This window comes from Osmerus mordax, chromosome 8, assembly GCF_038355195.1.
Source record: "Osmerus mordax isolate fOsmMor3 chromosome 8, fOsmMor3.pri, whole genome shotgun sequence".
In the NCBI taxonomy this organism is placed as follows: domain Eukaryota; kingdom Metazoa; phylum Chordata; class Actinopteri; order Osmeriformes; family Osmeridae; genus Osmerus; species Osmerus mordax.
This window is the reverse complement of record NC_090057.1, coordinates 3,463,458-3,485,950: the sequence shown is the minus strand read 5'-3', so window position 1 is coordinate 3,485,950 and position 22,493 is coordinate 3,463,458. Positions and strand designations below refer to the sequence as shown.

General features: G+C 48.5%; 2 protein-coding genes across 2 annotated transcripts; one reads left to right on the top strand and one right to left on the bottom strand.

Moving 5' to 3' along the window:
- Positions 1–892: 892 nt before the first annotated feature.
- On the top strand, positions 893–16,639 carry pak5 (p21 protein (Cdc42/Rac)-activated kinase 5). The gene is made up of 12 exons (XM_067241652.1): positions 893–967; positions 2,951–3,009; positions 3,053–3,595; positions 3,633–3,810; positions 8,043–8,258; positions 8,366–8,507; positions 8,762–8,916; positions 10,195–10,328; positions 13,084–13,210; positions 14,209–14,334; positions 14,456–14,590; positions 14,877–16,639. Exons 1-12 carry the CDS (start codon positions 893–895, stop codon positions 15,030–15,032), a joined length of 2,046 nt encoding a protein of 681 aa, XP_067097753.1. The 3' UTR covers positions 15,033–16,639.
- A 724-nt stretch (positions 16,640–17,363) lies between these two features.
- lamp5 (lysosomal associated membrane protein family member 5) lies at positions 17,364–22,016 on the bottom strand. Its single transcript, XM_067242195.1, has 6 exons — positions 21,959–22,016; positions 21,096–21,274; positions 20,617–20,748; positions 20,359–20,455; positions 19,207–19,395; positions 17,364–18,460 (listed from the first exon to the last, which is right to left on the bottom strand). Exons 1-6 carry the CDS (start codon positions 22,014–22,016, stop codon positions 18,282–18,284), a joined length of 834 nt encoding a protein of 277 aa, XP_067098296.1. The 3' UTR covers positions 17,364–18,281.
- Between the last annotated feature and the right edge of the window lie 477 nt (positions 22,017–22,493).

The window sequence follows — 22,493 nt, the reverse complement described above, 5'->3', positions numbered from 1 at the left end:
TGTCCCTTCATTACCAGCAAGGTTAATCCCCCCATATCTTCCAGTGGGCCTCATTTTTCATCTATCCACCCTTCCTTTCTTGCTCCAGCGTTCCCCTTGCTATCGGCCTCCTCCCCTCTCTCTCCTGTGCTGTCTATCTCCTCCTCTCCACACCCTCTCCTGTACCATCTCCCCAGCCTCCCTTCCCCCTCCTTCCCTCTGTGCCCTTTCCTTCTGCCCTTAACCCCCCCACCCCCGTCTACTGTCCTTCCCCCTCTCCTCCTCTCCTCCTCTCCACCTCTCCTCCTCTCCTCCTCTCCTCCTCCCCCTTTTCTTACCTTGAGCGGGCGGTGGAGTGCGTGGAGAGTAGATCTATTACAGCTTATCACTACAGGACAGGACAACGCAGCGCCACAGTGAAATATAGCTGCTGTCATTGCAGCCGCAAAACACAGCCACTCCCAAAGCAATAAGGAGGGGGGGGGGGGGGAAGGGGGAGGGGGGGGGAGGGCTATGGAAGCCAGGCACTCCAAACTATCAGCCCCCTAATTCAAATTAATGGGAAGATTTCCAGCACCAATGCAGACTTGGCGTCAGGGATTTTGACAGTGATTTGGCACACAATTAACCTTGTTTCTCTCTCCATCCTCTGAACTGCTCTCTCTCTCTTTCTCGCTCTCTCTCTCTCTCTCTCTCTCTCTCTCTCTCTCTCTCTCTCTCTCTCTCTCTCCTGCTCTCCTCCTGTTACTACTTGTACTGCTCTGGCTCTGACACAGATATTGATTTTAACCATGCAGGGATGATGTTTTATTAAATAACTGACACTCTGCCCCCTGTTGTTGGACAATAGAATTATCAGGAGGGGGGGGGGGGGGCGTTCATATCGACACACACACACACACACCAGAACACGATGGATGCTGGATATATGACCTGTTTAAAGGACCATCCCTTCAGCAGTACCCCTGGCCCGGGCCTCTCAGCCTGGGTGAGGACCACTGCTTTATAGGCAATCTCACCTTCAGTTCCAGTCCAGCGCTCATACAAGTCACACTGCCCCTTTCTCCTGGGCCGGAGAAGAACATAGACAGAGAGAGAGAGAGAGAGAGAGAGAGAGAGAGAGGAGGGAGAGAGAGAGAGAGAGAGAGAGAGAGAGAGAGAGAGAGGAGGGAGAGAGGGAGAGGGAGGGAGGGAGAGAGGAGGGAGAGAGGTAGAGAGAGAAAGAGAGGAGGGAGAGGGGGTTTAAAAGGGCAGGGAGAGAGAGAAATAGGTCGCTGATGGAGACAACGGGAGAAATAAAGGCCTAAAGTAACGTTTAAGTGGATGTAAGTGCGTGTCTGTCAGAGGCTGTGGAGGTGACAGAGATTAGCCCTGCTTTCCTCTGGCTGCGGGTCAGCGAATGTGACATTATGACAGAGCGCGGGGGCACGCACGTGTGGGTGTGACAGGGACGTGACAAAAGGAGAAAGGCTGTCATGGCGACTGAATGTGCTGACATAACTGTCCACTGATGGAACCAGTTCAAAGTGATGAGGATTCTTTTTCTCCCGAAGCATTACTCATCAGCTTGTACTGTACACACATTAGCATGTTCTCATCGAGGGGCAATAGGAACTTATTTGAAGGAGTATTAGTGATGGTTAAATGTGTTTCAGTGAGACTTAACTCACACGAGAGAGACCTGGCCTGCGGTGAGATGGCTAAGCTGTCGACTCCTGCAGCAGATTCCAGACCTGGAGATCTGCCTGGCTGGGACAAGCCTGATGCCTGTCTGATCAGCCCTGCAGCCCTGCAGCCCTGCAGCGCTGAATAGCACACACACCCCGCGTGTCACCACCCTCCCTCCACTGCACCGCTCTCCAGAGACAGACACAGACAGAGAGATAGAAAGATAGGGAGAGATAAAGAGAAAGAAAGAGAGGAGGGAGGGAGGGAGGCAGGGAGGGAGGGAAGAGAAGAGAGAGTGAGAAAGGAGAAAGGAAGAGAGACTGAGTGAGACAAAGAGAGTGTGAGCAAGAGAGAGAGAGAGAGAGAGAGGGAGGGAGAGAGAGAGAGAGAGAGAGAGAGAGAGAGAGAGAGAGAGAGAGAGAGATAGAGTGAAAGAAAGGAGAGAGAGAGAGAGGGAGCAGCTGTGTCATCTGCTTTGTCCCGGTTGTTTCCAGCTACTGTAGAGCTCTGCTGCTGAGCCTCTGGAGGCAGTTCACCCAGAGTAGTTCACACACACACACACACACACACACACACACACACACACACACACCCTCACAGCCAGCTCCTCGTGACTCATGCCACAGCCATGTAAAGAGCTTATTTGTGGGTAGGCGGGGATGAGCGATCCCTTGTTTTAGCTGTTAAGAGTTTAAAACAAACCAGCTGTGTGTGTGTGTGTGTGTGTGTGTGCGTGTGTGTGTGTGAGAGAGAGAGTGTGTGTGAAATGTGTGCATGTGCCAAAAAGTCACGATTATTAATGTACCCTGATCAGTACCTCCCACAGACATTTCAAGCTAATCTCCTTGAGAGATGCAGGAGAGAATTGAGGTTTCTTTCCAAGCATACCTCAGTTTGGCATCTCCGAGCGGCTCTCCATCTCTCTCCATACACACTGGCTGCTGTAGATATCCTCACAACATCCAGCTGTTGTAGAGATGCCTGACCTTCTGCTGCCTCTAAGAAGCTGTCATGCATCTCTTGCTAGTGAGGATTTGAAAGCCCTGATACACATGAATTGAAAATCCTGTTTGAAAATCTGGGAAACCCTCAAAATAAAACAAATAAACTGAGCAAACAGGAACTTCAATTCATCTTCTTCGGTCTTCAGTCTGTGGTGGCTGAGCTGAACTGACTTGATTGCACCCCTCGTATCACGGCTACACATGAGACCTGCATCCTGTTCAGCATTAGGCTCTGGTTCAAGGTCAGGGCCTAAGTTCACTAGTGTGTGTGTGTACCTGTGTCTGCTTTTTTCACGTAGACCATCGTCCGCGGCAACCGCCCACCTAAGGACGCCTCCATCAACGGCCTGCTGGAGGAGTTTGACAGCATCTCCGTCACGCGCTCCAACTCCCTCCGCAAGGAGAGCCCCCCAGGCCCCCACCAGGCCGGCAGCGGGGGCCCCCACCAAGCCCCCCTCGGGGGCCCACCCCAACCCACCGGAGGAGAACGGCTTCAGCCACTACTACTCGCGCTACTCCTGCGACCTGGACACCTCCCGGAGCGAGTTCTCCCTGGAGCCCTACGGCAAGGAGGCCAAGCCCAGCTTCTCCATCGACGGGGACTGGGCAGTGGGCCGCCTCTACCGCCTCCCCAAGCAGAACGGACACTCCCACTCCATCCGGAGCCCCTTCTACCCGGACGCCATGCCCCAGAAGGCCGACTACGCCAAACTGCCGCCCGACTACCACACCTACCTGGAGAGCAAGGTGCGCTCGGCCGACGAGGTGGCGTCCACGGCGGGCAGCGGCGTGGGCTCCAGCGGGTACTACCGCGCCTCCGTGGGCGGCTCGTCCAGCCAGGACTACCGGGACGTGTCTGTGGGCACGCCGTCGCGCGCCTCGCTCCACAGCGAGCAGATCAACTACCCGGACAGCGAGTGGAGCTACGGGGGGCTGCGGGACGAGTACGAGAAGCGTCCCAAGAGCTCGTACGTGACGCAGACCAGCCCGCAGCCCGCCATCAGGCAGCGCTCTCGCTCTGGCTCCGGCCTGCAGGAGCCCAGCGTCCCGTACGGGGCCAGCGGGGCCTTCAGGAGCCCCCCCCCAGGCACACCCCTACAGCTCCTACACCTACCCCCGCCTCTCAGAGACCCTCGCCAACTCGCAGGGCATCGCCAAGGTAACGCTCGCTGTGAACACAGGATGTTGTCAGTGTTGAGTCTTCTGTCTGTTAGTGTCTACCACACACGACCCTCCTCTATTCCACAACCTCCTTAGCGGGAAATTTGAAAACGTACAACACATTTTATAAGTATGTAACATTTTCAAACTGCCGAGTGTGCAGATAGTAAGTGACAGTGCCACTACACATACATGACGAGAATAGGCTGTGATGCAGAGCACATCATCCCCATGTACTGTCCTGCTCTCTTGTCCTCTGTTCTCCGTTCTCCCTCTCCTCTCCACATATCTCCTCTCCTCCTCCCTTCCACCTCTCTGCCTGGCTGATAGATGGGGTGTCACTGGTTAATCTCCTCTCCCCCTGTGGAGCCAGGCGTTGCCACAGACACAGAATTACCTTTACAGCAGCCGTGCGCAAATCAATTAACGCTACACACTGACCATCCGTCTGATAAGACTGCTCGGGAAGGGTGTGTGAGAGAAAGAGAGAGAGAGAGAGAGAGAGAGAGAGAGAGAGAGAGAGAGAGAGAGAGAGAGAGAGGGAGAGAGAGAGGGAGAGGGAGAGGGAGATGGTGTATGAGAGACAGGTGGGAGAGAGAGAGGAGGTCTAGTATTGAGCAGGGGAAGTTCTCAGTCCATCAGTCCTAACACTAACACACCTGCAGTGCAGAGAAGAGAGCGAAGAGGAGGAGGAGGGGGAGGGGGGGCTCCAACTAGGACATACAGTACCTGAAAACAACAGCGGGGTATCCAGGATACAACAACAGAAAACAAACATACTTTATTTGAAATGAAAGGAGATCTAATCCAGTGACTCCACACAGGTGGAGGTGACTCCACACAGGTGGAAGTGACTCCATACAGGTGTAGGTGACTCCACACAGGTGTAGGTGACTCCACGCAGGTGGAGGTGACTCCACGCAGGTGGAGGTGACTCCACGCAGGTGGAGGTGACTCCATGCAGGTGGAAGTGACTCCACGCAGGTGGAAGTGACTCCAAACAGGTGGAGGTGACTCCATACATATGGAGAAACAACCAGCTTCCCTCATGGCTGTTAGAGATCCTGCCCAGTGTAACATTTCTGCAGGAGACGTTGTCTGTTTGCTGCATTGTGCAGATGCGTTTACGAGAGGTCTGAGTGGAACTAACACGGAACGACTTCTGCACCTTCAATTCCAAGCTCTTGCTAGCAACATGCAAACTCTTCTGTATGACTGGAGTCTGTTAGGTAAATACAGGAGTGTGCAGCAGTGCATCGTGTGATCCACACGAGCCGTACAGCAGGCGACTGAGGACCAGGAAGTTGCTGATGTGAATCCCAGGGTGTCTGTATGAAAAGCCATTTAACCTGCGTGCTTCAGTAAATAGCCACTCTGTAGGAATCAGAGAAAATGCACACACAGGTAGAACCAGCCATTCAGAAAGCTGTAGTATTATTGGAAGCTGGTAGGGGGTGACTTTCCTCACAAAAGACACTTGAGTGCTTGTAATTGAGCAGGTCTGGTCATAGTCATATTGTATATTGGACCTTTCCTCTGAGCAGAGAGGCAGTTGGAGCCGGGAGCGGACTGGTGTTGAAGTGTAGATTCTGCAATTCAAATCCCACTCCCCCACCCCCTTTGTGAACTGTTCTACAGTGACATTCAACAGTCTTTTTAGCAGAAGCAAAAAAGCCAAGTATCCATGGCGACACAGATTCATGACTTTGCAAAAAAAAAAACAAAAAACAGTACAATAAGTGATCTGGCAGCTTAAGAATCACCATTCTTCTTGGCTTATGGACCTTGTAACAAACCCACCCTCTTCTCTATCTCTCCTTCTCATCCCTCCTCCTCTCCTCTCCCTCCCTCCCTCCCTCCCTCCCTCCCTCCCTCCCTCCCTCCCTCCCTCCCTCCCTCCCTCCCTCCCTCCCTCCCTCCCTCCCTCCCTCCCTCCCTCCCTCCCTCCCTCCCTCCCTCCCTCCCTCCCTCCCTCCCTCCCTCCCTCTCTGTCTCTCCATCTCTTTCACTACTCGTGCCAGTGAACTAAATCCCTTTTTCCTGCTGTTGTTGTTGTGAGCCAGTGGGGGTATAGTAGTACACAGCAACCCCTCCCTCCTACACACACTGTCACACACACACACTGTCACACACACACACTGTCACACACACACACACACACTGTCTTCCCCTCCCTCTCCCCCACAGGCACTCACCCACACAACCCCCCTCCCCACACACACACACTCACAGTTACGCTCACACACACTCCCACAAACACACTGAGCAGCGAGTGCGGGCCACTGCCGCAGCTCTCGGTGACAAATTGATGTTGCGGCACTTTCCCTTTCTGCAGCCTTAGCATAAAAGCGGCCGAATGATGTTCCACCGCGGAATTCAATTTCACAGTTGAGTTGGGTTGTTGATTACCTTGCCAAACTCAGATGAATGTACGTTTAACCAACATGGATCAGGAGACCCTTGGCTGACAGCCAGCCAGCAGTGCTCGCCACTGATAGGGGGCCCCGAGACTGCCCTGTCCCACCAGCGCCCCCCCCCCCTCCTCCCAGTGATTGATTAAAGCGGTCCGCACCGTATAATTATACACTGTCCCTACACACCAGGCTCCTTCTCTGTGTGTCTCCGCATGTGAACATGAGTGTGTGTGTAAGACACGTGTGTGTGAGAGATAGAGATAGAGAGAGAGAGAGAGAGAGAGAGAGAGAGAGAGATAAAAAGATTGAGAGATGGAGAGAGAGAAGGGGAACTGGAGGTTTTCTATTATCGTGCTTGTCCTGGGTGTTTATGAGCCAGCGAGGAAGAAGGGGGGGGGGTAATTTAATTTACCCTTCACTTCCCCCAGGGCAGTCTAGTGTCACTCGGGGGTGTTAGCCTAGAGATAGTCATCCCCTGCTTTTTTTTACATGTTATGGATTGTACATTGAAAAGAATCAGATGTTGCATGACTTGGCTATACAACTGTACTGTCGTGTTCCCAGGCAACACCAGTTAGCTTCTCTTTCACCAGGCTTGCATGCAGGAGTTAATCATATCGTTAAGGTCACTGCTGAATCAGTGCACCGTACAATCCCAGCAGAAATACAGAGTAGTAATGCAGAACTCAAGGACAGGCCCAAGGTGGGTGCTGTGTGAGACGCCGTATTCTGACTGACTGTGTGGTGAAAGTGTTGCAAAAGAGGAACGTTTTTTTTCCCACCTCGGTGAGACCTATGATGAGTCAGCTGCATGCTGAGTCACGATAAAGGCTTTACTCTCACTGTTCTGCTTGTGTGTGTGTGAGAGTGTGAGTGTGTTAAAGTGTGTGAGAGTGTGTTAGAGTGTGTGAGAGTGTGTTAAAGTGTGTGAGAGTGTGTTAGAGTGTGTGAGAGAGTGTGAGTGTGTGTGAGAGTGTGTTAGAGAGTGTGAGTGTGTGAGAGTGTGTTAGAGTGTGTGAGAGTGTGTTAGAGTGTGTTAGAGTGTGTGAGAGTGTGTTAGAGTGTGTTAGAGAGTGTGAGTGTGTGAGAGTGTGTTAGAGTGTGTGAGAGTGTGTTAGAGAGTGTGAGTGTGTGAGAGTGTGTGAGAGTGTGTTAGAGTGTGTGAGAGTGTGTTAGAGTGTGTGAGAGTGTGTTAGAGTGTGTGAGAGTGTGTTAGAGTGTGTGAGAGTGTGTTAGAGTGTGTGTGAGTATGTGCCAGTGTTACGTTACAATATATTGCCTTTGAATGATGTGTCACACCCAGAGCTCTTGCTGTAGTTTGTATCGACAGTACGACTTTCAAGCATGTTTAAGATGCTTTCCAAAATGCATGTGAGTTCCGAGCATAAAGGTCAGTCAACACAAGCCAGGTTTGAACAGAGGCTTAAAGGAAATGGAGGCAGGTTGTGTCCCAGATCCGGGTGTTCCCTGGCCGAACACCAGGATGATGGATGGTCTGTTGGAGAGAGTGTGTGTGTGTGTGTGTGTGTGTGTGTGCGCGTGTGTGTGTATGTGTGCGTGTGTGTGTGTGTGTGTGTGCGTGTGTGTGTGTGTTCCTACCCAAGGGACTACACATCCCCCATAAGGCCTGTCCTGGGGTAAGGTACTGCAGACCTAATCACGACCGCCATCTAATATCTCACAATGAACAGAGAGTTGGACCAGAGAAGGGACAGCCAGTGTTCCTCCTAGTTGAACAGTCCTGATAGTTTAATCTTTAGATGTTGTGATGACATCAGAACCTCCAGAGTGAGAGCCTGCCCTCTGCCGTCCGCAGGCCGACTACGAGCGAGCGTCTCAGGACGGCAGCCCCCAGGCTCCTGGAGAGACCTACCCCCGGGCCCCCCTCAAGCTACCTCAGAGCCACCCCAAGCCCCCAGCCGGCTACCCCCCTGTCCCGGGGCATCTCCAGTACCCCCCGGTGTTCCACCACTACAAGCCCTCCCCCTACCACCACCCACCGTCCCAGCCCAGCCCGCCCTACACCCCGCAGGTAGGTCGACTCTGGCTCGCACTGTGAGTCCAAAACGGAAGCTGCTCGGTTTCCGAGGCTGTCTACTGTGGATGGATGCTGGATGTAAGCCTGTGTGTGTCCTCCAGGGGGCGTACTCCCAGCCCTCGTCGCCCTACATCCCGCCCGGGGCTTACCCTCCCCCATCCTGGGGCTCCAGCTCTGACGCCCAGCCCTCCAGGGTCTCCCACGAACAGTTCCGCGCTGCCCTGCAGCTGGTGGTCAACCCAGGTCAGAAACGCACACACGCACTAGGGTTCCCACCAGTCTTTAGGATCATTGAACGATCAGGAAATCTAGAAAAAATAACATAAGGCCTTGAACAATTTTGGAAGAGGGATCCTTGAAAGTGTACGCAGTGGAGATCGATTATTTTTTTTTTTAGACGTTTTTGCTTCGTGGTGTTACGCTAACAGGGTAAAATTGTCTGATTGATCTCAAATGTGTGTGTGTGTCCGTGCGCGGTGGTGGCTTGCTGAATGCAGGGGACCCCAGGGAGTACCTGGACAGCTTCATAAAGATCGGCGAGGGTTCCACGGGAATCGTATGCATCGCCAGCGAGAAGCAGAGCGGCAAGCAGGTGGCCGTGAAGAAGATGGACCTGAGGAAACAGCAGAGGAGGGAGCTGCTCTTCAACGAGGTGAGACAAGGGGTCTTCATCCGGGGGCCGGGGGGGGGCGGAGATCTCCACACCTGGGCAGGGAGTCTGACCTGGAGAGGTGAGGGGGCCGGGGGGCTGGGGGGCTGGGTGGCTGGGGGGCTGGGGGGCTGGGTGGGTGGGGGGCTGGGGGGCCGGGTGGCTGGGGGGCTGGGTGGCTGGGGAGATGGGGTTGAAGAGAAAGCCCTTTGTGTCCAGACAAAAGAAGGCCTGTTGGTGACACATCTTCCACAGTCTCTCTCTCTGTTGCTAGACCAGCATTATGCTACAGATGTTGGCAAGGCAACCAGAGCTGTATTTTGGGCCTCTCCAGAACCACTCTGCTGTGAGCTACCGTCAGCTCTCTCTGGTTCTGTCTAGTTCCCCAGCGGGCCTGTCTGGTTCTGTCTGGTTCTGTCTTGTTCTGTCTGGTTCCCCAGTGGGCCTGTCTGGTTCTGTCTGTTTCTGTCTGCACCTCCGGCGGGCCTGTCAGACAGGCCGTAGCTGGTGCTGAGCTCCTCTGATTGGGAGATGATCTGAGGAGAGCTGGGGAAAGATACTCACACACATGGTGGCAGTATCCTATTACTGATGTCTTGTTATCTATGTCTACATGTATTTACATCAACGATGGTAAACGTGTCCTTGTGTGTTTCTGGATGTGTCTCCATGCATGCATGCATGTGAGTGTGTGTGTGTGTGCCTGACTGTTTCTGTGTGGGTGAGCAATTTCAGAGCAATATGCTTTATATGATCCTATTAATGTCTCAAACTAATCCTGTTTGATGAATCCTCCAGAACACATCTAAATGAGAAAAACATCAGCATTAGTTTATTTTTATTTTTTTATAGATTGTACCATGAAACGATTATCTTTACCAATATTACAAACAGTGTTGACACTGTAACACTACTCTATAAGGTCAGTCACCTTATAGTTGTAGCACTACTCAAAGCCACGCTGGAAACTGCTACTGAATCAGTCAAATATTCAGGGGTGTAGAAAGAGTCTGTCTACAAATCAAGGTCCTGTGTGGCACAATGTCTCATCAGTCTTCTGGAGAAAAAGACTACTTAATAAAGATGAGCATTGTTACATGGTTCAACATTATTTTGGTTACTTTCGTGATAACCTGCTGTGTAATGTTATAAATAATGGGTTCATTTAGCAGATGCTTTTGGTGAATAGTGATTTGAACCTGCAACTTGCTTGGTCCACTGTCTAATCCTCTACTTCTGAGCTATGTGCTGTTCCCGGTAACATTGTGGTTGTTGTCCTAGGTGGTGATCATGCGGGACTATCACCATGAGAATGTGGTGGACATGTACAACAGTTACCTGGTCGGGGACGAACTCTGGGTTGTCATGGAGTTCCTGGAGGGAGGAGCCTTGACGGACATTGTCACTCACACAAGGTAACCAATCGCGTGGCACCCACATCGTTCAACCTGTCTCCCAATGGCCAGTCAAGGTGGCGTTACGGTCCTATCAAACTCACAGTACCAACCTCAGAGTAGTCACCTAAACAGGTGAAACACATACACATGTAACACCACACTCTCTCAGAAAGAACAATAACAGGGAGTCGGGTGGCTGAGCAGTTAGGGAGTCGGACGGTTCGATTCCCGGCTGTGCAAAATGACGTTGTGTCCTTGGGCAAGGCTCTTCACCCTACTTGCCTTGGGGGGAATGTCCCTGTACTTACTGTAAGTCGCTCTGGATAAGAGCGTCTGCTAAATGACAATGTAAATAACAGAAACAGATGGGTTTTTTTTTGTTTGTTTCTCCTTGAAGATTGTTATCCTGCAACTTTTTAATGGTCTCTCTGTTGTTGCGTGGTTGCATTGTTCCAAACCTCCCTGGTTTAAGCCTACTTTGTCCTTGGTGGTTAATTACAGTCATTTGTGTGACGTGTCGGCGTTTCGCTGCGCTGTGTCGGATGTTAATAACACGCTTTGGTGCTGCTGAGCAGCCCTGTCTGTCTGTGAGAAGTCCGGAGGACTGAGACACCCTCTTCATTAGTTGTGAGGAGGTGTAGATTCTCCTCAGCAGCTGTTAGATTCTCTCCCCTTTGCTCATGTCTGTGTACCGTGTGTGCGTGTACTGTGTGTGCGTGTACCGTGTGTGTGTGTACTGTGTGTGTGTGTCGTATGTGTGTGTGTGTCGTGTGTGTGGTGTGTTCATGAGACGTTTGAAATGCTAATGGAAACACTAGAACAGGATGTGACCCCACACACACGAACACACACACACTCTCAGTGTGTGACACATTGAATGGGATCTAAATATAGATGTGGTACAAAGCTTGGTACAGGGTGAGCTAAGGTCTTTACACGGGGGTCAGTGTTTTTCTAATCTGCAGCACCTGTGGTGATGGCTAAGTACATTTCCCTGAAATAGTAAAAAACGACCTGATAGAAAAGTTGACTATTCCAACGATTCAAACAAAATCCCGAAGACCTAAGGCTGTGAGGTAGTTCACAACTTAAACAATACCACGCAATTACCCTGTCAGAACAAACAACAGTAGTAGTTTTTCATCGGTGTGAAACAACTGCTTTGTGAGAACAGGATGTGGATTTTGAAGGATGTTCAAATTTTGAAGGGAGTCAGGTGGCTGAGCGGTTATGGAATCGGGATAGTAATCCGAAGGTTGCCAGTTCGATTCCTGGTCATGCCAACTGACGTTGTGTCCTTGGGCAAGGCACTTCACCCTACTTGCCTTGGGGGATTGTCCCTGTACTTACTGTAAGTCGCTCTGGATAAGAGCGTCTGCTAAATGACTAAATGTAAATGTTGGTGTGTTCCCATCTGCGTCCTCAGGTGAGAGGGCTTCTGTGGTCTCTTTTGTTACGCTAATGATGGTAGAACATGTTCTCCTGGGCTTCTGCCATCACACACACACTTATACACACACACACTCACACACACACACACTTAAAAACAAACACACACACACACACACACACACAGTGCCAGAATGAGTACAAATGATGCTGCCGACATGTTTCTCAGCTGGTTACACACGTTTCAGGCTGTGTGTCTGTGTGGAACCGCGAGGGTGTGTGTGTGTGTGTCTGTGTGTTGTTTCCGTCTGTGTGTATGTTTACCTTTCACAGGCTCATTGGATAAGATATTTACGTACTTGTAAATAAAAGAGTGAGGGTGAGCGAGCAACAGGAGAAGGAAAGAGAGTGAGGATGTTGAATCTGGTTTGTCTGCTCATCCACCTCCCATCCTGCTCCAGACAGTCACCAGAAGCCTTCTGCTGGGGTACTGAACGCATACATGTGTGACAGTGAAACCTGGTGCATTCTGCTCTGATGTGAGAAAGAGGGGGGGGGACAGAGAGGGGGGAGATACAGAGAGAGTGGGGGGAGATAGAGAGAGAGGGAGAGAGAGGGAGAGACAGAGAGAAAGTGAGCGAGAGAGAATGAAATAATGAGAGAGGTGAGAGAGAGAGAAGTGAGTGTGAGAGAGACAGAGGAGGAGGGAAGGAAGGAGAGTGGGGGTCAGTTGTTCTTTGGAGAGCACATGCCAGGACGGTGGGCCGCTTTGGAGTGAGATCGGACAGAGGCAGGAGGACTGGGGGACTGCAAACGAGAAGGGTGTGTGCATGCGTGTGTGTGAGGGTGTGAGTTAGAGTGAGTGAGTGAGTGAGTGAGTAAGTGTGAGTGTGTGTGTGAGAGAGTGTGTGTGTGTGTGTGAGAGAGTGTGTGTGTGTGAGAGAGTGTGTGTGTGGTGTGCAGGGAGGGGGTGCTGGGGGAGGGTCTCTCCAGCTGGGGCTTCATGTTAATGTTCAGTGGAGCTGTATGAGCTCAGCCAGACGTGCTGTTTACCCTGCTCTCCATATGTGACCACCCACACACACACTCACTCTCACACACACTTACTCACTCTCACACACGCTTACTCACTCTCAAACACACACACTTACTCACTCTCACACACACACACGCTTACTCACTCACACACACACACGCTTACTCACTCTCACACACACACACACGCTTACTCACTCACACACACACACGCTTACTCACTCTCACACACACACATGCACTCTCACACACTTACTCAGGTGCATTACCATGATGATTGATTGCGTAACCTAACATTACACTCTGTCCACACTTTTCAGCTTGTCCTGTGTGTGTGTGTGTGTTCCAGGATGAACGAGGAGCAGATCGCCACGGTGTGTGTGTCTGTGCTGAGGGCTCTGTCGTACCTCCACACACAGGGGGTCATCCACAGAGACATCAAGAGTGACTCCATCCTGCTCACCAGCGACGGCCGGGTAAGGCTGCCCTCCTGTCACACCTTTATGACACTGGAACGTGACGACGCGTGCAACATCATTATCATGAAAGCTGACGACAAACACTCCAGTCATCTATTGGAGTCCTGGTCTGACTGGCAGAGACGGCTAAAGTACACAAATGCTTTACGCAAGTAGAAGTACAGATACTCATGTTTAAAAAGACTCTGGTAAACATTACTGAACCATACTTTTTCATTCAAGTTAAAGTGAAGAAGTGTGGGCTCTGACATATAAAGGAAAAAGTAGCCATTACTACTACCTGTTTTAGTATCAGGTATTTGTACTTTGTTACTTCCCATCTCTGCAGCCTGGACGTTGTTCTATCACAGAGATTCACGTAATAAATAGATTCAACTCACATAATAATTAGATGTCATGTGCGTACTTCAGATGACATTAGTGGAGTGGTTGTCTGTTCGTCCCCACACACACACGGCTCCTGTGACCCGGACATCGGACAACCCATCGATGTGACACTCCTCTCCGGAGCCCCTGTCACTGACCTTCTCTGGTCATGCTTCAACAACCCTCCTCCTTCCCTTCCTCCTCCTCCATCCCCTCCTTCTCCTCCTCCTTCCCCTCCTCCTTCCCCTCCTTCTCCTCCTCCTCCCCCCCCCCCTCCTCCTCCTGCAGCACCACTCCACAAACTGCAGAAACTCATCATCATCAATTAGCTCCCGTGCCCCAGTAATTAAATCCAGCCTAATGCCTCCTAACGAGCTGATAAGACATGATTAATTGATGGATAATTAAGTGCTAATATGCAGGATTAGTGTCTTGTATGAAACCTCTTTCTTCTGAAGGGTCATTGTGTGTTGGAACTTCAAACCTGGAGGTTTCTCTGTAATAGAATCTTACACGGATTTCCACAGTTTAACAGAAGCATGTATTCTTTATTTTGTGTTTGCTACTGTGAACACTTATGGACCCAGTCCTGAGGTAGGATGCTAGATAATGTTTTGTACCTCCCTCAGATAAAGCTGTCAGACTTTGGCTTCTGCGCCCAAGTCTCTAAAGAGGTGCCTAAGAGGAAGTCCCTGGTGGGCACACCCTATTGGATGGCACCGGAGGTCATCTCCAGATTACCCTACGGTACAGAGGTAAACACACACACACAAAGCAGGAGACCAGGACTGCCTCCATGCAGGTACAGTCTCAGTGGGTAAGCTTCTCCCAAACAGATGAAACAGCTGTTCTGCTCTCTGGTGTGTGTGTGTCTAGGTGGACATCTGGTCCCTAGGCATCATGGTGATAGAAATGGTGGATGGGGAGCCCCCCTACTTTAATGAGCCCCCCCTGCAAGCCATGAGGAGGATCCGAGACAACATGCCCCCGCGGTTAAAAGAGTCCCACAAGGTGAGGCGCCATGGCAACCTGCCCTAGCAGGGAAGGAGTTATTATCGGATGGATTTTCACACAGTGTGGCACCCTTACTGCATTTACATCAGCAGTAACAGGACACTCGAAAGGGTTAAGTATCACCTGTACACACAGGGATGCTTTTTAAACCAGGTCTCTGTAGAGAATGAACTTATGTACCTTTATGGAACTTGCCCATTGTATTAGACTCTTGGTTTCGTGAAAGGCGTGGCGCAGGAAATGCTACGTGAGGTTAAGGTCTCTCCGTGTGTCTGTTCCCCAGGTGTCGTCTGTGCTGCGGGCGTTCCTGGACCTGATGCTGGTGAGGGAACCTTCCCAGAGGGCCACAGCTCTGGAGCTTCTCCAGCATCCCTTCCTGAAGCTCTCCGGTCCCCCCTCCTGCATCATGCCCCTGATGAGACACTACCGGCATCGCTGACCTCCCCCCAGCAGGGCGGCGACACCTTGACCCAGCCAAACACCCAGTGACCAGTGACTGTCCAGCCACTGAGAGTAACTCACACCTGTAACCGTGAAGTAGTTTAGCTAGAGGAATTTTTCTAACCCTCTTTCCCCTCAAAAAAAGGTAAAGGAGCCTTGAGATACCTACTATATTGAATATATACAGTAAAACTGTAGCAGAGGGGCCAGTCTTCTTCTGTGTTGGGACACAATCTCCTGTGGCCTGCTGAGTGCTCCTCTAGCCAGTTACATGGCGGGACCCTTCTATGGAGTCTGGTGCCATTTTCTCTCTTCCTTAGGCTGTCGAGTCCCGACTCCCTGTAGAGTTATAGTAGCCATCGATGGACTAGAGCTTAAAGGGTGTGCGGTGAGCAGCTGAGGCTGTCTGGACGCAGCCGTGCTGAGGGATCCTTGCTGTGACGAGGTGGCCCGCCGCATCAGACAGAAGCAGGAGATTGCAGAGCAATCAGGAAGGAGGGGGATGAGAGGTGGTTGTGAGGCTGTGGGGTTTGGGCGTTGCGGAGAGACAGAAGGACGGGTTGTTCTTCTGACGGTGGAGGGAACTTGGTTCTGTTCACCTCTCTCTTCTCACACTAACAGTGAAAATGTATTTTAGAGACAATTGTAAGTTTTTCTGTACAGTTTTGATAATTTGCAGTATTTTATTGTGTCGTAACACTTGTGATATGGGCAGTATTAAATAGAACTCAGAGTTTCCTACTGTTTATAATCCATTTTTGATTAAAAATGTAAGATGATATTCCAAATAAACCAACCCCTAACTGTTACAAAAAATACTGAATATATTTATTATCTTACATTTGTAGACAGAGCCTCCATTCAATGTGGAAAAGGTGTATGCTGTTTTAAAGTATGTATTTATTTTTTGGAATTGAAGGTTTATTTTTTGGTAGTGTGGCCTTTTTCTTTTGTTTTACATTTCTTGATATCAGCAGACATTGATATTGGTTATATGATACAAGCAATACCCCAACTTATTTATTACACCCTGTCCTGTATTTAAGACATTGTAATTATTAAAACACATTTAATCATAGCACAGTGGATATGATGAAAACAAAAGATTTCTCCCAGAAATTACTTTTTTCTTTATATATAGCATACTATCAACATAATCATACTCCTTAACTCTAAAGGGCGCTCATCTAAGACTTCTTGAGCAATATCTGAGAAGCAGCTTTCAATCATTAAGGCCTGGTTTACTAAACGACTTTCTCATTGTCATCCTTCCCATTACTCCTCACCCAATCACTGGATCTGTGCTGCCATTCTCACTTTCTGATTGGACCACAAACTCAGTGTGATCTTGGATCCCCCTATTGTTTTTACCCATCGTTCACTGTGACATGTAAATATGAAAATGAGTGTGTGAGTGTGTGTGTGCGTGTGTGTGCGCCTGTGCGTGACTGGGCACGTTTGACGGCATCTTTGTACAGTGTGTGTGCGTGTGTGTGCTGTTGAATGAGTAATGAGTAATACTTATCTGTGGTGTCGCTTGTACAGTGATTTTGCATGTTTGTTATCAGTGAAGCTGGTTTCAATTAAAAAAGCACATAAAAAACAGTCAAATGTGTTGCATGGATTCTTCCCACTATCTTATCATCATGCCTTCTCAGTGTTACATTGAGATCCTGTGAACAAAATAGTTTTAAATACTGTACAAACAGCCCAGGTGTAGCTCTTTCCCAACAGACCCTTATCTCAGGCTCCCAGCATTTATGACGTTATTTATTTTCTTTCCACAAAGCTTTTTCCCTTTGAGGCACCATAATGGAATATTGATTTGGTTTGACCCTGCAGAATGGGAATGGAGAATTGTTTCTCTCAGAGGAAGACACTTTAACCACAGGGCAGTAAAAAAGCAGTTACAAGAAAAACGGTAGTGGCCAATGTTCTCTGCTAGGAAAGCTTGATGATCTGCTTGTGTGTTTCATTGTCTTTGTACATGGAGTGACAAACGATCACACACCTCTCACGTGATGCCTATGCGCACGGGAAACTTGCTGAATGGGAGTTGAGTGAGGTGGTTGCGTTAGACATGAATGCAAAGGACAAGTCTACGGCTTTAAGTATGACGACTTGTCAGGGGCGATGATGATTCATGATGTCTGAAGTGTTAAATCTAAAAGTTGTGCGTGTGTCAAGGATGCTCCATTTATTTTAGATTAGACTTGTTCATATCGCGTTTCCTCTTTCAGCCCGGAGTCAAACGACTAGATCAATACTCGATCTGCAACTCGCCCGGTCCGTCTTTCCCGCCAGGAGCATCGATCACACTGGTCGCAGTTGCACCTTGGTGCCGCTCGTTGCATCTAACAGGGTAATCCGTTTACTGTATTTGATAAACTGTCATTCAGTGAAAAATAATGGGACAAGAGGTGGTAACGATCTTTCTGAATCAACAAGTTGGCCCAATGACACCAGACAGAGGCAGTCGACAGTCGAAAAAAAAAAAACTTACTCTATGCGCAGTTTTATGACTCCCATTAAATTTATTTTAGTGAACGGAATACTGCACATCAAAGTTTGCATCAGCATAGAATTATGCATAGTCGTTCGGAAAATATCATACATCTATTCTTTATAATATTTTTCTTTCACAACGATACACTTTCTTCAGACGTTCTGATAGGCTCAGATAATTTTATAATATTTCATTTGCAAGTCTTCACAGGATTTCTTAGCTAATTAATTATGTACATTATTTGATATTTTCTGATATGTTCCATAAACTGGGATCTGGAAAAGGATCCGCCCACCCAAAGCAAACATTTCTTTTTCGTGATTTCGTGAAGGTCGTACAAAACACCTGCACACCACAACACGGTCCACTTTTACCACTAGGATTGCATTCATAACAAATAATCAAAAAATATTAACAAAGAAAACTTCACAGAAATATATTACTATGGACTAATGGACCGAGATTCTTTAGCAGTGAGGTCAGAGAAAACTGGACACGTTATGGAGGAGAATGAAAGCGCAGGCTTGATTGGCAGTTCAAATATGTCTGACAAAAGAAAAGAAAACATCGACGTATTTAGGCAAATCAATCATCTGACTGTTCCAGAACGTTTACGTCACTTCTCAATCTAGAATTCGACCCACATCGTCGTTACGTTTTTGCCCCAGATGTACTTTGATGTCGTGGGAAAGAAGCTCAGTCATTTTCGTGTTTACTTTGGAAAAAGCTGGCGCGGGCTGCTTACATGTTCTTGTACATGGAGCGGTCTCTGGGCAGCTGTGGCTGTTGTTGGGCTGTGAGTTTGAGGTGGAAGTGGTAGACGGTCAACGTGATGCCAATGATGAGGCATAAGATGAAGCCGAGGACCAGCGGAAGGGTTTCCTCCAGTCGTTCTCTCTGGTCAGTGATGCATTTAAAAGCTGTAAAAGAAACAGACACCATAGAAAATTAGATCTGTGTTTGCACGTGTGTGCTGTCATTGCGTTCCAAGACTCTAGTATTCAATCAACTGTTACTGATGCCCTTATCAGGTGAAATGAGCTCAAACCTGATACCTTCAAATGCACACACACACAAACACACACACACACACACCCTGAGAGTGAGTTAGTAGGAGAATGAAAGCTTTGACATGAAGTCAAAGGTCAAGACTAGGAGCACAACACCTCAGAGACATGTTAAGGGTCCTAATCGCACAGAAACCAGCTCCATGTGAAATGGAGGCTAGTTTACAGTGGAAACAGCCAGGCTCCATAGGGTGCCATGCTTTAGAGGACATTAGTACATAAGCACAGACATCAGACCTGCATGGAGGACAAGGATATAACTACCTCATAAAGTCCTAATGACCTCTCTCTCTTTCGGTCTCTTTCTCCCTCTCTCTCTCTGCAGCTCTGGTTTGTTCTTCCTACTGCAGCAGTATCCCCCCCCCCTCCCCCCAGGATGAGGGAGGGAGAGAGTGAGAGAAAGAAAGAGAGACTATCTATCTAGGGATTTTTTAACAGCAACTGCAAAGTGATATAACAGCTCCAACAGGACTGTCATGTAAGGCTTATCTTCATCATCATTGTCACCATCATCATCACCTTTACATCATCGGGTCGTCCCGACTGTCATCATCATCGCATCATCATTGCAGACCGTACGCAACGCTAATGTGACTCACGTTCACTAAAGATGAAGTCAGAGTTGATGTCGAAGGGCTGGATCTGGATGTCGCTCATGGCAACCGTCACTCCCTTCTGGTGGTCGGTGGAGATGAGGGTGAGGGTCTGCTGGGCCTGGCAGACATACGAGCGGCCAGCAGGGGTCACTAGCGCAGACAGGTGGTGGGAGTTGGCAGTGTGTTTCCCAGCTGTGGGAAAGGGGGGGGGGGGGGGGGGACGACGACGACAGGAGGTTAACTTCTGAGAAGGTGAAGGTAGAAATAGGTGGGTAATGATATATACTAATATCTTTTGTGTCTCACTTTTGCTTTCTTTTTTTCATGATCTGTCTTGGTACCTTCCCCCCCACTCTCCTCTTTCTCTCTCTCTCCCTCCCTCTCTCTTTCTCTCTCCCTCTCTCTTTCTCTCTCATTCTCTCTCTTTCTCTCTTTCACACACAGCGCTCCAGCCCTGGCTATTCCCTGCATGTTCTCCCCTCTCTTCCCTACATTCCCTCCTGTCCCTCTACACTGTCACTATCAAAATAAAGCAGAAATGCCTTAAATATGTCTAAAAGTAAATACAAGTTGTCAATATATGCCATTTTATACTATGTCAGAAACACAGAACTAGACAAGCATCAACCTATTTCAAAATTTGTTTTCTAAAGACGAAAATAGCAAAAGCCATTCAGAGTCCAGGTGGCCAGTAAAGCATTAAATTGTAGACATTCATTTTGTACAGAGGTAAATTAAATATAACATATTGCATAATTATTAAATGTATAGCTCAATAGCAAATATACTTGATTTACTGCTTTCAGTATAATTTAAAAAACAATGGATCGATAGAACGCATTTAGACAAATGAAAATGCGGTTTTATGCAGTGTACCCTTATTTTGTGACCCATGGATGATAAGCACATAAATAATATGCAAAATAATAGAAATAACCTAAATAATAAGACTACAAAATAATAAGAATAACTTTATTAATGATAATACGATAATAATGCGTGTGAAGTCTATAAGTAAGCTTTAGCTTATACATTTACAAAAATAAACATCTAAATACGTTGTAAAAGTATGCCTGGATAGATTTTGTAACTGTGTGTACTGCATCTGTGAAATTACTTTTGAATGAGAACTGCTGAGTGGGTTAGCCTACTCACGGTTGTAAGCGTTGATGAAATTGGATGTCTCCGACGTGTCATAAACGAACTGGACCTTGCTAAACTTCCACACTTCATTTTCCTGGTCACGGAATTCCTATAACACAGTCAACAAAACGTCATCCTTCACACGAAGGATTTCCAGATTTTCAAAATACATTCTCTTTGCATCATCTTCTTATGTTTAAACATTTGTTGAAGACTCCCTCGGGAGAGGATGTGATTTGGGATTCTAGAGCCTTTCCCTATCTCGCCCACCTTTGTGAAGTAGATACGGAGCGTGTAGGCGTTATTCTTCCACGAGATGTGAATCTCCGCCTCCGTGCTCCCGCACTTTCCCTCGATCTCCGCGCCACGAGGCAGTGCTAGATAGGACTGTTCCGTTATCAACTACAAGAAAGGATAAAAGAAAAAAGGCTACTTATGGTGTAATTCTGATTATAAAGGATAATTTCTCGGATAGGCTAATCTGAACAATCATAGACAAGTTGCTCAATGCATACGGCCTATGAATGCTTTGAACGGCATACAGAAGGGCAGCCAATGCGTCAAAATGCAATAAAATATAAAAGGCCTAACATCAAAGCGACCTTTGACCTAGGCTACATTACTATGCGAGGAAACAGGTCATGTTACCGTGAAGTTTGCTGAATCAACAAACATCTGTGCTCCTATAGAGACATTTTGAAACATCCATGATTTGCGTTAAGCTCTAAGAAGACCCAAATGACCCTTACATCAATCCCGTTTAGCGCCAGCACATCATACGGGACCACAAACCGAACAGCAAATTCCACCATGAGACAGGTCGTCCCGTTTTCCCGAACTGCATAGATTCCTTTGTCCGGGTTTGTGGAGAGACCGGAGAGGTTCTCTCCCTCCTGCTCAGCAAGAACCTTGGACCGGGCCAGGATACCTGCCAACAGTGAGGCTGGGTCAGCATAAAATAGAAAAGTCTGAAGTTGAATAGAATAGATACCAGAATGGAAAATAGAGAATAGAGAATCTATAATAAAATGGAATGAGATCTATTTTAGATATAGGCTTTAGACGTGTATATTGCTCATTGCTTGCCATATGAGCAAAAATGCAGAATCAGCAAAAGAGCTGACAGAGGACTGAAAGGTTAGTCGTCACAAAGTTATTCTCTCAAAAGTCACGAGGGGCAGATTAATGACAATCACATTCCTTGGACGCAATCTCCGGGGCTGCAAGTGATTTGGCAGAGGAAGAAGACAGACCACAATCGAGTCTAAAAGATGGTCGTGATGTAATAGCCTACCGTATGTGCTATGAATACTAACAATCAATGACTTGCATTATCATTATACTTTTTTACCCACTCAAAGTGCCTCTCGACCGTTGGAGAGAGTATGTAACGGGGAATCTGTCGATACACATTGACACGCATAAATACATACACACATAAACAACGCGCGCAAGCGAGAGCACACATACACACACACACATACACACACATACACACATTAAGCCTAACATCACACGGACTGCAGTGAGGAGTCACGACTGAAATTCTGTCAGTTAACGCGAGCAACACCCCATCACACGCACTTACAGTACACACTAGCAAAGCGCTTACCAAGCACACACAGCAAAACTCTGCCGCTGACCAGGGTCCTGAAACCAAGCCTCTCCATGGTTCTGGCTAAAACGGCTAACTGACTTGTAGCCTGTAGTGGACCTACGGAGAGAGAGAAAGAAAGAGAGGGGAGGGATGGAAAGAGAGAGAGAGAGAGAGAGAGAGAGAGAGAGAGAGAGAGAGAGCGAAAGAGGGGGCGAGAGGGATGCCGCTGCTCAGCGCCCGGGAGTCACGCTCTCAGATCATCGCGAATGCAGCAAATCTCCAGGTGTGTGATAGCATCCGGGGTTCACCGCAGTAGCTGTAGGTTCCTGCGTTTTTAGGACTCCCCGAAATACCGACAGTTAGGGGTGGCTTTAGGTTTGTGGCGACGACGGCGAAACAGTGTTTTTAGTGCACATTCTCATAATGCCGGTAAGCGTTAACAATACGCAGCGTTGACCCTGGCGCGCATTTGACAAATGAGAGAAGTTTCCTTTAAGAAGTTCGGTCACCAAAAGCAGTTGGCCGCATTCAGTTGTTCCCGCAATGCTGT

Coding starts and splice junctions, on each gene's coding strand:
- lamp5 (XM_067242195.1), bottom strand. CDS start 22,016: ATGGAGAGGCTTGGTTTCAGGACCCTGGTCAGCGGCAGAGTTTTGCTG. Junction 20,749..21,095: donor TGGCGCTAAACGGGATTGAT/GTAAGGGTCATT, acceptor CCTTTCTTGTAG/TTGATAACGGAACAGTCCTA. Junction 19,396..20,358: donor TTTCATCAACGCTTACAACC/GTGAGTAGGCTA, acceptor CCTTTCCCACAG/CTGGGAAACACACTGCCAAC.
- pak5 (XM_067241652.1), top strand. CDS start 893: ATGGATGCTGGATATATGACCTGTTTAAAGGACCATCCCTTCAGCAGT. Junction 3,010..3,052: donor ATCAACGGCCTGCTGGAGGA/GTTTGACAGCAT, acceptor TCCCTCCGCAAG/GAGAGCCCCCCAGGCCCCCA. Junction 8,259..8,365: donor GCCCGCCCTACACCCCGCAG/GTAGGTCGACTC, acceptor TGTGTCCTCCAG/GGGGCGTACTCCCAGCCCTC.